This window comes from Vulpes lagopus, chromosome 9 (assembly GCF_018345385.1).
Source record: "Vulpes lagopus strain Blue_001 chromosome 9, ASM1834538v1, whole genome shotgun sequence".
Taxonomy (NCBI): Eukaryota; Metazoa; Chordata; class Mammalia; order Carnivora; family Canidae; genus Vulpes; species Vulpes lagopus.
In genome coordinates this window covers 15,943,840-15,956,486 of record NC_054832.1, presented here as the reverse complement: position 1 = coordinate 15,956,486, position 12,647 = coordinate 15,943,840, and the positions used below count along the sequence as shown (strand labels likewise).

Below are 12,647 nucleotides of genomic sequence, written 5' to 3'. Positions count from 1 at the left end.
ACAATGGTCAACCATTTTCCACCATCTAGATTCAACACTTGTTAATATTTTGCTATACTGATTTTGTCCATATATGTGAGTATATGGTCTCACCTCCCCCTGCACACATACTCATTGGCTGAACTGTTTAAGAGTAAACTATACACAGTCTAAATACTATACCTTGCTAAAAAATAAAAAAGTAATTTTGAGTAAATTTGAGGATCTAATTGGCTTTATTAAACAATTCATGAATAGGGTAGCATCCCATCTAGCAAGTAAAGGGGAACTCCCCCAAGGTAAACAAAAGGAAAGCTTTTAAAGGGAAAAAGAGGGCATAAAGAAAAGAATTTATTAGCAAGGAATGCATGATTTGGGCAAGGTGCTCTCCTAAGAGGAATGAAAGGGTGCCTATATGTAAATTTCCAGGTTGAAATTCCATGTTGGCTGCCTAAAGGTTAAATTAGGGTAGGTATTAAATCTTGGTTTGTTGACATGAGGCCTTAACCTGAGTAACTCCATCATGAGCCTGTTTTAACAATTTCTTTTAACAATTTCTGAATACTTTAGCACGCATCTTTTTTTTAACAATTTCTTCTTTTTAACAATTTCTGAATACTTTAGCACGCATCTCCTAAGAATATGGACACTCTTGTACATAACAACAGAGCCATCATCACATATAAGAATTTAATAATGATTACCTAATCTGATATCCCTGCCATATTCATTTCTCAGCTATAAGAACGGTACCCTATTACCCTCATATAAAAATGTATTTTATAGCTGTTTCTTTTTTCAAAACAAGATTCCGTCTTATAGTTCATGAGTTACCTTTGGTTATTTTGTGTCTTTGGTCTATTTTGTTTTAGAATGGTCTTCCACCATTTTTTCCCCTATGATAATACCTCTCTGATGAAACTGGCCTGGCTTGTCCAGTTGTTTTCTCATGATGTAGCTTATCTTATTCTCTGGACCCTGTATTTCTTGTGAACTAGAAGTTAGGTATAACAACATTATCAGGATCAGTTAAGCAGTTTTGGTAAGAATACTTAAGACCTGATCCTGTTTATTTCATATTGAATTATGGCAGGAGGCACATGCCCTCAGACGGCCTCACTAGGGTGATGCTGTTTTTACTCACTTGATCATGTCGGTGACCATGAGGTCTCTTCATTGTAGAGGCACATTTTCCTCTTTGTAATTAACAAGTAACCAGTGGGTGACACTTTGGCACCCTGGGAAATTTCTATCCTGCGACAACCTTTTACCTAATGGTGATCATTAATTATTTCATTGGTGTTGCAAAATGATTTTTCTAATCATTTCTTCCTTCTTTACCCATTCTTCTGTCCTTCTTTCCTGCCATCCATCTCTATCCATTTATCTGCCTGTCATCTAGCTAGCTAGCTATCCATCCATCCATTCATCTATCTATATATCCCCATCATCTATCTATGTCTATCATTCTTTCTCCATCTATTAATAAGAATTTATCAGTTAAAAAGAGCTTCCTCTCAACAAATGGAAATAAATTATGGTCACCACTTCCTCAAAAAAAAAAAAAAAAAGACAAGATAAATGTCTAATTCTCTCTATCAATTACCGCACTGTAGAATCAAGAATTTGTATGAGAGGTACCTCCAATGGTGTAAATGAGATTTTTTTCTCTTGCATTTTTTCCCCAGTATCACTATAGACTTATGGATTTAAAAAATATTTTTTCTATCTCTGTTCACTTGAAAGGACCTAGAAGTAAAAATCACCAAGTAGCAAGAAGACTCCTAGCATCTGGATCCTTATATCTAAATACCGATCTCTACTCAAAGAACCAAGTGTCTTTGGCTGACTCCAGGTCTAGGACAGATAGAACCCAAGATAAGCCTGGGACCTATCATTGTGACAAATAAGACAATTTGAACATCTGACAGAATGACTGATTTGCATATTAAGCTTTTTATGAATTTTGAATTATTTCCTTAATTTATCTGCTCAGAAATGACATGTCTAGGTCATGCCTAGATCTAGAGTATAAAAGGTAATACACATACACTTACATGGACATTATGTGTATGCATGCATAATATGTGCACATATACATGTATGTATACCTATGTTTGTCCCTCATCCTAAAAGACTTTGCCAGCACATATCCCTACCATTGATGTATGAGAATACCTTATACCAGTGAGAGTTGTGTTTTAATAAGCAATAATTATCTCTGAAGGAGGCATATCTGACCTAAAGGACCTATACCCCTCCCCAGAACATCCACTCTCTGAGCATAGTGATGTTCAAAGCCCATTAATACCACACTTAGTGCAACAAATCTAGTTCTTTCAGGACCTTCCCTGGTCATTTTCTTCCATCCACAGATGTCATCAGGTTAATAGATAGTCTCTCAAACTGTCTGGGTTTTTTTCTTCTAGCTCTGATTTAATATTACATTTGGAGGATATTATTAGCTTTAAGACCTCACCTTGGTGCTTGGTTGAATATCAATAATTAAAATAAAGCTAGAAACCCTCTGTGTGGAGAGATATGGAAAGAAGAGTGGTATTTATCAGAATATGTCAGTAAATATTTCCTTGCTGCTGCCTGAGTGCTATCAGAAAAAATGCTTTGCAACCACTCAAGCAAGGCAGTGAGGTAGGGGCAAGGCTCTTCATGGTAATAATCAATGATTCCTGTGCCTAGGGTGGAATTAATTTCATATTCTCTGCTTCCCTTTTCTTTGCATTTTTTTTCCTGTGGGAAGTGGGTTTTCCCTGGGTATTTTCTATATGGGCAGATTTTTCCTATCAAATTATGTGTTTCCATCCATGAAATAGTGTGGAAGGTAGCAACTATAAACTCTTAAGACTTTACTATTTACAAGGCACCAGGCTGAACACTGTATATATGTTATTTTATTTATTTGTCAAAGCAAATTTGTGGGGTGCATGCTGTTAACATCTCCAGGACAGAAAGACTGAGGTAACTCACCCAAGGCCACACAGTTAATAAGAAGTAGAGCCCAGTTTCAAATGCAGATCTTTCTGCACCAAATCCTATTCACCTGACTCTTACCCTATGCTATGCTACATGATAGCAATCCATAAGCTACCCTTGGATGAAAGCCAAAAACATATCATACTGCCAGGGCCATGGCAAGGATTTTGGAGCTTCTCTTGAACATTTTTAAAAAGGTGCATTTCCTCACTGTTAAATGTATAGCTTGCTTTTTTTCTTCCACAAAGAAGGGCCCCCTGGGTATGGTGAATAGCAGACGATGTGGTTTGGTGTCATAGTATCTCAATACAAATCCTGGTTTTGTAACACAAGTTGGCAAACATCATCAAGCCTTGTTTTCCTCAGCTATAAAATGGGAATAAAAGTATTGTCCATTTTGCTGGTTGTCAGAAGGTTTAAATGGAATGATGTATGTGTGAAGCACATGCAAGTTATACAGAACTGTGGCTGAGCTTATTGTCAAGGAGTGGACAACAAAGAGGCAGCTGTAATCCTCTTACTCTGCTCCTAACTATTGTCCTCTAACATTCTCGAGCCCAACAATTGGTTAGCAGCCCTTCAGATGACTTTTTTAAATACAAAGGATTTGGATGAGGCTGCTAGCTTATAAATATACTACTCAGTAGAGATTAGGTTATTTCTGGAAGACCTCTTGGAATAAGCCCTTTTTGCATATTGGAAGCCCCTCTGCCATGAGTTGTAGGCTGCCTCTTGGGTTTCTTCCATCCCTCAAGCTTTGCAGGATCTCCTGCCTTTCATGAAACCTAGAAGTTAGAGCCATAAGTTGCCTTAAAGCACATCTGGCCATTTAACAGGTATGGAATCTGAGGCGCAAGAAGACAAATGCCTTCAAGTGGTAATTATGATGACAATAAGCCAATCATCTCATGTTAGAGTTAGGAAGGTCCTTGCAAATCTTCTAATCTGACTATCTGGCAAATGCATGAATGATTTGGGAGGCAGCCCGCTATCATGGAAAAAGCTTGAGCTTTGGCATCATACAGACCTCAATTCAAGTTCCAGTTGGATGGCTGACTCCCTGTGTGACCCTGGGGAAGTTATTTAACTTCCCCTGCTTAATTTTTCCATCAAAAAGAGGTGACCTAACTTGCTTGTCGCTATGATTTATTGATAGGTCAATTGAAGGAACGTAGGCAAAGCAGGCATTCAATAAATATTGCAGTTACAGTTAGAGTTATAGTACTGTGACTCCACTGTTGGTAGAGGTGGAATGGAGTGGACAACAGCTTTATATTCCTTCTTTCCTGATTTCCAAATATTTACTGAGTACTTATATATGTAAGTCATTACCCATAGGGCCAAGATTTGTCAATAGGAATAAGAGACTATATATATATATATATATATATATATATATATATATATATACACATGTATATATGTGTGTGTATATATATATATATACATTTCTTTAAAAATATGTGTGTGTATATTTGTGTATGGATAAAATAGAAATAAGAGACTATATATATATATATATTTTTTTTTTTTTAAAAAGAATGTTTCTAGACCATAGGACATGTAATGCATTCTTAATTGGGCCAGAATTGTAGTCATCCTCTTGTTAAGAAGTCCTAGCTTTTGGGGCATGAATGGATAAGTTAACACAAGCCCATTGGTTCATCAGAACCTTTCATCTTTTCACCAGGATAGGAAATCAGATTATGCCCCATCCACATGTAATTTTAAAAGATAAGCTTTAATGACAATCATCAGTCTAAAATACTTCCGTGATGCTCTAGTCCTCCACCGGTTCTATCCCTCTCCTATTACCTCGAATCTCAATCCATAAAACCAAATAAGCAGAGAGAGGGCCTTCTTCACCAAGAACTGGAGCTCCAGGAGATCAAGGATCCTATTTTTCTTAATCATTAAGTCCCCAGGATCTAGAATAGTACCCAGCATACAGGGGGTCTCCAAAAGTAGTGAATGAGTGAATGAACAAGAAACAGCAACCCTTACCTTTTGCAGTGGTCCTGTCTCCCCCCTTTGAAACCTCAAGGCTTACATCAGTGCTAATAACTGGCACAGCACTCTGAAGAAGCACATGACACCATTTTCAAACCAGAGGGGCTGCTGCTTATTGAAGGAGAAGGAAAGAGGAAGTGCAAGAATAGAAGAATAATTTTGAAGCAATTTGTGGAGACAACAGAAACAAAGAAGGGTGACAGAAAAGCCATTTGGCAAATGTAGGGCCCCACCCACCAATTTCCTCTGGAGAATCATTGGCAGAGAAAAAAGACTGTAGCAGATTCAAAAGGGTTCTATCACTCAGGTAATTAGTACCTTTTTTAATTGCTATTGAGTTTCTATATAATCAGGTTTTGATTGAACGAGTACAGACAAAATAGCACAGGCAACCAAGGACATGTGTGTCTATGTATGAGACCTCTTCCTTCAGAAAACTCAACAGCAACATCATTTCAGAGCTTTTACAATTGGTCATAAAAAATGGCTTCTCCCAGAACCAAAAAGGTAACAGTTTTTCTCAAAATAAAGCAGCAGGATAGCCAAAATACTGCCTGGCATTCCCCCACACTGTACACTTCTAGAAGGTTAGCATTGCTCCCAGCAGGTCTTCATGACTTAGAAACGGAAACTTTTGTCTTTGTACAGGGCAAGGTTGAAGCCGAGTTCCACTTAGTGACAGCAGAAGAAGCGGAGAAAAATCCTGTTGGAAAAGCCCGGAAAGAGCCAGAGCCCCTGGCCAAGCCCAAGTGAGTGGGGTTGTGGGTAAAAGCATGGGAAAGGCCCTTTGTAGTCGCCGTAGCAGAGGACAGGTTATTTGTCTAGAGGGCTCCTCTGGGAGAACTGAGTCACAAGGAGGCAGCTAACAGGTATATTCCAATCCAGGTAGCTTTTTGTTGCTAGAATTGAGAAATATTCTCAAAACAATATAGACTGTTTGGAAAATGGAGGGAGTACTTTTCTGTAATACTGCCACATGAGCATTTCTAGAATAATTTTGTATATTTTTTCTACTTTTTTTATGTGAATATGAATTCCACGTGAATTTTTTTCTACTTGTTTTTGTATCATGCATACAGGATTGTCTTAATGTTTCATTTATCCTGTGCTGCAAAGTTTTGTTTTGTTGCCACAGTGGTCATAATTAAGATTTTTTAAATGCCTGTGGAATATTCCATAGACTTGGTGCCCAGAATTGACTTGGTCACCTCACTAGAATTGGATATTTAATTTACTTCTACCTTTTTCCATTATTGCAATATAATGAAAATATTTCCCTTTTATAAGTTATTTATTTATTTATTTGTTTGTTTATTTAAGATTTTATTTATTTATTCATGATTGACACACAGAGAGAGAGGCAGAGACATAGGCAGAGGGAGAAGCAGGCTCCATGCAGAGAGCTCGATGTGGGACTCCATCCTGGGTCTCCAGGATCACTCCCTGAGCCAAAGGCAGACACTTAACCTCTGAGCCACCCAAGTGTCCCTAGAAGTTATTACTTTAAAATAAATTCCCAGAAGTAGAATTACTAGAAGAAAGGGTTGCCCAAATTAGTTTAATCTATGGTTATATATCAATTAAAAAGTAAATATATGTGGATATGAAGTATGTGTACAAAATACTCTTTCAAATTGTGTTGATCTTATCCTTCCTGAGATCCCAAATGTCTCAAGATGAGTGGTCCCTTCTCTACCTACTTTTCATCTAGTGTTAGAAACATAATGGAGGGACACCTGGGTGGCTCGTGGTTAAGTGTCTGCCTTCAGCACAGGCCATGATCCCGGTGTCCTAGGATCCAGTCCCACATCGGGGTCCCCACAGGGGGCCTGCTTCTCCCTCTGCCTTTGTCTCTGCCCCTCTCTCTGTGTCTCTCATGAATAAATAAATAAAGAACCTTAAAAAAAAGGAACATAATGGATACTTACTTATTCATTATTTCAAAATTATTCATTAAGCTCCTACAATGTGAACCTACTTAAAAAACAACTACAACACTTTGAAGAACACCGAAGAACTTGTAAGATACAAGTTCTATCTTCTAAGAGCTTCCAATCTGTTTAGGGAGAACACAGACTCATAAAACAGTTAACAGAATATGGAAGACCAGCATGTTAGGTTCAAAAGGGAGCTAACGTCAAGTGATAGATGAGATAGGAACTTGGAAGGAGTGACTATCATAAATAAATAAAAATTTTAAAAAAAGGAACTTGGAAGGAGGGGGATCTTTATGGGCAAGATGGTCAAGAACGAACTCATGGAAGAAGTGAGGCTTGAGGTGGTCGGGGTTGGACTAACATAGAGCAGTCAGACTCTTGCCCTCCTCCAGACCAAGCTTTAAAATGGTGTAGGAATCATCACCCAAAATGTTGGATCGCTTCTGCTTCAAGGCAACATGGACTTCTCCCATTCCCAGGCATCCCCTTATGGGCCTCTAGAAAGAGGGAATAGAAATATTTCCTGAGGTCTGAAAAATCCCATAGGTTGAATCATGGTCCCTTTCCTGATTTTCTCTTGCTTCCCTTGTAGCCGCCCAGATACCTCCTTCTCCTGGTTCGTGAGCCCCTTCAAGTGCCTGTACCACCTCATCTGGAAGAACTACAAAAAATACATCATCATTGGTTTCATTCTGATCATCCTCATCATCTTCCTGGTCCTCTTCATCTATACCTTGCCCGGAGCCATCAGCCGAAAGATCGTCGTGGGCTCCTAGAGAATCATAGAGGACCCAGCCCCTCCTGTTCCACTTATCCTCTCTTCTTCCTCATCTCTAAATATTTAAGAGCATGTGCTATGTGCAGGCACTGTGCTGGGTCCTAAGGGGATGGGCCCAAAAGGCTGAAGAACCAGCCCCTCTAAGGACAGAGCAACCCTTCTTGGAGGAAATGGGAAAGGAGCCTCACCAACCTGCCCCAAACCCTGCCACCACCTTTCAAACTCAAAAGCCTTAAGCCATGTTTTCACCCATGGACAGCATGAAATGATGACTCCTTTGCCTCAGAGTAATCAATGGTGACCTCAAATTGACTTAGGTGAATGTTTTCTTTATGTAATAGGTTTTATTCTGAGAGGTCTAATTCTTGGTCTGAGATTTATTGGAAGCACTTTCTTTTAAATAAAATTTGTACAGCAAATAAACTGAAAACATTTTAGCAAATTGCTAGACATTCAACCTGCCCCATATATCTTTTTTTTTCCTGCCCCATATATCTTAACCTTGTTTAAGCCTTACAGTATAGAGAACACACTCACTTATTCAGGCTATGAAACTGGTTTGAAGGAAACTTTTATCACCTAAAATACGTCTTTTTGTTGGTTTTCCATTAAAGTCACCATTTATAGAACATGTTCAATAATAGTAATGAGTTCTGGAGAAATCCATTTGGATTTATGCTCATTAATATAATTCCCAAGTGGGAATTTTATAAATATGAAATATAATTTGTGTATGTGTGTATTGGGGGGGACCCCCATGATACCAGTAGGAACTCTCTTTACCCAGATATGTAAGCCCCACCAAATGGATCATGCTATGAATGACCACCATCCTTAGGACAATTCAGCACTTAGCCTTACCACTGTATGTAGTAGGTACTATCATAACTCTTAAGCACAAATTAATGTAAAAAGCAGTCCCAGAAATAATAACCTATGTACTTGTCGGACGGGGTCAAGTTTTTTTTGTGAAAACCTTTGATTTCAAAGTACACTATCTAGATCCTCCTCCCCATCTAAAGCAGAGAGTGGAAGTGAGGGCTGGTGTTCTCAGTCAAAATAAGGAAACAAAAGAATTGGAGTGTGTAGTCTCATACACAAATAAATATTGCAACCATTTGTTCTTTCAAACATGAGGGGCCATTGGGCAGTATTGAGGAGACTGGATTGGGGTTCCCTCCTCAACACCAGAAGCACCTGGACAATGGTTTTCTTTAGATCATCTTGCACATATATAACTCCTCTAAAATGAAGGATATTTACTTCCACATGGAAAGTCATTGTAGAATGTTTCTCGCTGACCAAAATAAGATTGAAGCATGTTCTGTGTGATTTTAGACTCAGTGTTGTTCATTGAATTCTGGTCCTAGGTACTCACTGCCTCGTAACTATAATGCCCTATTTTCCTGAAGTGATGAAAAATAGAGCATTTTTGGGCATTGGCCACGTTCCTAGCAGGATTAGTTACATAAACTATGCTTATTCTTGCTGTAGAATAACACAGGCACCAGTAATGGTGGAGTCAAAATCACTTGATGGCATGAAATGTATACATTGAGTACACTGTAAGTAAAAAAATACGTGCTAGAAAACTGTATGTACAGTATGATATAAAAAGAAAATATGTATACATGCATAGGTAAAGCCTGGGGGGATATGCCAAAATGTTAATAGTGATTATCTCTAGGTAGCAGTATCTTTTTTTTTCTTGTTTTTCCTAAAACTTCTAAAATAAATGTTATTTTTAATGTAAGAATTTAATAAGCATAGAATATGTTCATTTAAAAATTTTTATCGAGTGTCTCTTATGTGTTGGGCAGTGGGGATGCAGCAGAGATAAGACAAACCTAGCCCCTTCTCCATGGATTTTACATTCTGGTAGCTCCTCAAGGTATGGTTTTTACATTTATTTACGGGGCATCCAAGAAGGGCACTGAGTAAGAAATGTGTTTCATGCATGAGGTTTAAGAAAAAGGACAACATACATCTGTGGTGTCATTTAAGAGGAGATGAACACCATTATTTTAGGATAGAATTAGAAATAAGGTATTATACTTTCTGCTGGATTCTGAATAGTAAAATGATAAATTTTGACAAAATAATGCATATTGTTCAAATCCGCAAAATAAAAAGCTAAAAATTGAAAATCCTTCAAAGTTAAATAGAATTCATCAACTTTGCTTTGGTTCCAAAAGATGTCCGAATGCTGAAAAGCCTTTAGCAGAAGTATTTGAAACACTTTCAGATCAGATGGCATCATACGAAATGTGTGAGAAGAAGTGGCAAGCAAGGATAATTTTGGAATCAGCTATGTCTGGTGTTCTATACATAGGTTATCACTTATGGTCCGTCCTGCATGTAAAAAAATAAATAAAATAATGTTCTGGGCCTAATTTTGCAGTCTTGTCCCTAAAGATAATACAGATTAAAAACTTTTTTAAATTAAAAAGCAAAAACCCATTTCCCAAGAAGTTGCTGTGAGCCCCTACTCATGTTCTTGAAAAATATTAAATTTGTTCATTGACAGGTTAGAGTTTTTCTTCCAGCTTAAATCTGTTTCAGAGCAGTTTTATTTTGTTATTATTATTATTTTACAATATTTGAATCCTTTCCTCCAAACTAAGCAAAACAAAGTCAATACCAGCAACACCACCATCACCAAACAAACAACCCAGAGGAAGATATCCAATTCCATGTCTCCAGTAGTTAAAACATTTGGTAACTTCCTTGCTCTTTCCCTTAAAACACACATAACTGGAAATCAAGGGATTGACTTCACAGCTGGGGTCATTGGTATTTATTCATCCAAAGGATAATTATTGAGCTCCAAAGGATATCCAAAGGATAATTATTGATAATTATGAGGAATTATCCTCATTCCTGGTGCTGTGATCAACACTGGCTACACAAAAGTACACAATCATATAAAGTAAATCCCTGCTGTAGTGGAGCGTAGAGTTTCGTGGAGAGAAGACATTGATCAAATAATCACATACATAGATAATTACTGACTGAGGAAAGTGTTAGGAATAGAAAGAGCATCTCATGGAGGGCCCACATTCAGTTTGGCAGTCAGGGGGACTTCCTGGGGAAGGAATGGCTGGAGGGAGAAGGATAAGGAAGATGGAGAAGAAGAGCAGTCCTGACAGAGAAGATAGCACATGCAAAGGCCCCGAGGTGTCAGACAGTGAGGCACAGGAAGGAGTCTGAAAGAGGGTGGGTCTTATAGTAAGAGACAGAGGGTGCAGTGGTGGAGCTGTAAAGTCATGTAAGGTCACATCCTTAAGAGTCTGGGTCTTTGTTTTAAAAGCAATGGGTGGCAAAGGATTTTTAAGCAGTGGAGAGACATGATTGGATTTTTTTTTCATATGAAGTGCAGATTGGAGGTACTCTAGTCTTTCCTACAAGACAGGATAGCTGTTTTCACTCAGTAATGAGGTCAGAGGAGGGAAGTGGAGGGATCGAAGATTACCTCTTTAAAGCTCTAAGGTGGTCTACTAGGGAATTTGAAGTCTAGTATTGACTCAGCTTCATACAAGCTGTGTGACCTGAGGCAGATAACTTCACATCCTTGTCTGTCATGATGGCATTTATATACACAGTGATGAAAAGTCCATGGCATATTCTGGTGCAAAATTAACATGTTAATTTGGTGGATCTGTTCTGTAGAGAGTTTGAAGGGATGGGTTGACCTCAGAGCCAGATTGTGAGGGACTTTGAATGCCGTGCTAAGAAGCTGAACTTTATGTAGCACAAAGTGGGGTCCCCAAGGAGGGTTTGGGCAGAGAAGTCTTAAGAACAGGTCTGCATATTAGAGAAGTTATTCCATATATGATGCATTGGATGGATTCATGAGGATGAGATCCAGGGGTGAGGGGGATGTCTTAGGAAGCAGTGGCCAAAACCCTGGAGGAAGGCAAGAACCCGTGCCAGAGATAAGTCCAAGGGGCCAGAGAGGAAAAGCCAGATTCTCTAGTATGTTGGTGAGAATCTGTCTACCACCCAGGTGCCTGCCAGAGAGGACAAGGAAGTTTGAATACTAGATGCACCATTTCTATCTGGGCAGTTCACTCTGAGTCCTAATTTCTCACCTAATACAAAGGAATCACCACTATTTGACAAGAACCATGAAGTTTGCAGGAAAGGTATGTGAAGACTGTCTCACATGTGCCTGGCATGAAGCCAGTTCTCAAAAGGATTGCCCCTAGGGGTACAGGCATCATTTCTATGGGTAGAATCAACAGAATGTGGAGTCTAATTGGATATGGGAAGTGAGGGAAGAGGATCAGACCTATGCTTTAGGAATGTTCTCGCACATAGGCTAAGACCCTTCTCAGCCAGGAATACTCCTGAGTGTCCTTGTTTCCTATTGCTGCTGTAACCAATTATAACAAACTCCATGGATTGAATGTATCATACAGTTCTATCAGTCAGAAGTTCAGAACGGATCGCTGAACAAAAAAATCAGAGCTGCCTTCCCTCCTGGAGGCTTTGCGGGGGTTGGGGGGTTGCATCTGTTTCCTCGCCTCCTCCCGCTTCTAGAGGCTGTCTGCACTCCTTGGCTCATGGCTCCTTCTTCCACCTTCAATGTTACATCTCTGTTAGATCAGTCTCTCTCCTGTAGTCCCAGGCCCCTCTGACTATAGCTTGCTTTTGTTTTGTTTTGGGTTTTTTTTAGATTTTATTTATTTATTCATGAGAGACACAGAAAGAGAGAGGCAGAGGCACAGGCAGAGGGAGAAGCAGGCTCCCTACAGGGAGCCGGATATGGGACTCGATCCCAGCACTCCAGGATCACGTCCTGAGCGAAAGGCACATGTGCTCAACCACTGCACCATCCAGGCGGCCCAAGGTTCTAGCTTTTAAAGATGCATGAGATTACACTGGACTCACCCAGGCAATCCAGGAAAATCTCCCCCCATCTCAAGGTCCTTAACCACATATGCAAAGTG

General features: G+C 39.1%; 1 protein-coding gene across 1 annotated transcript in view; it reads left to right on the top strand.

The window, feature by feature from the left end:
• The window catches only part of FER1L6 (fer-1 like family member 6), a 155,953-nt gene extending 145,887 nt beyond the window's left edge, over positions 1–10,066 (top strand). The window contains 2 exon segments of the mRNA XM_041769620.1: positions 5,629–5,729; positions 7,510–10,066. Coding sequence (XP_041625554.1) covers positions 5,629–5,729; positions 7,510–7,693 — 285 coding nt within the window. The 3' untranslated portion in view covers positions 7,694–10,066.
• The last annotated feature ends 2,581 nt before the right edge of the window (positions 10,067–12,647 follow it).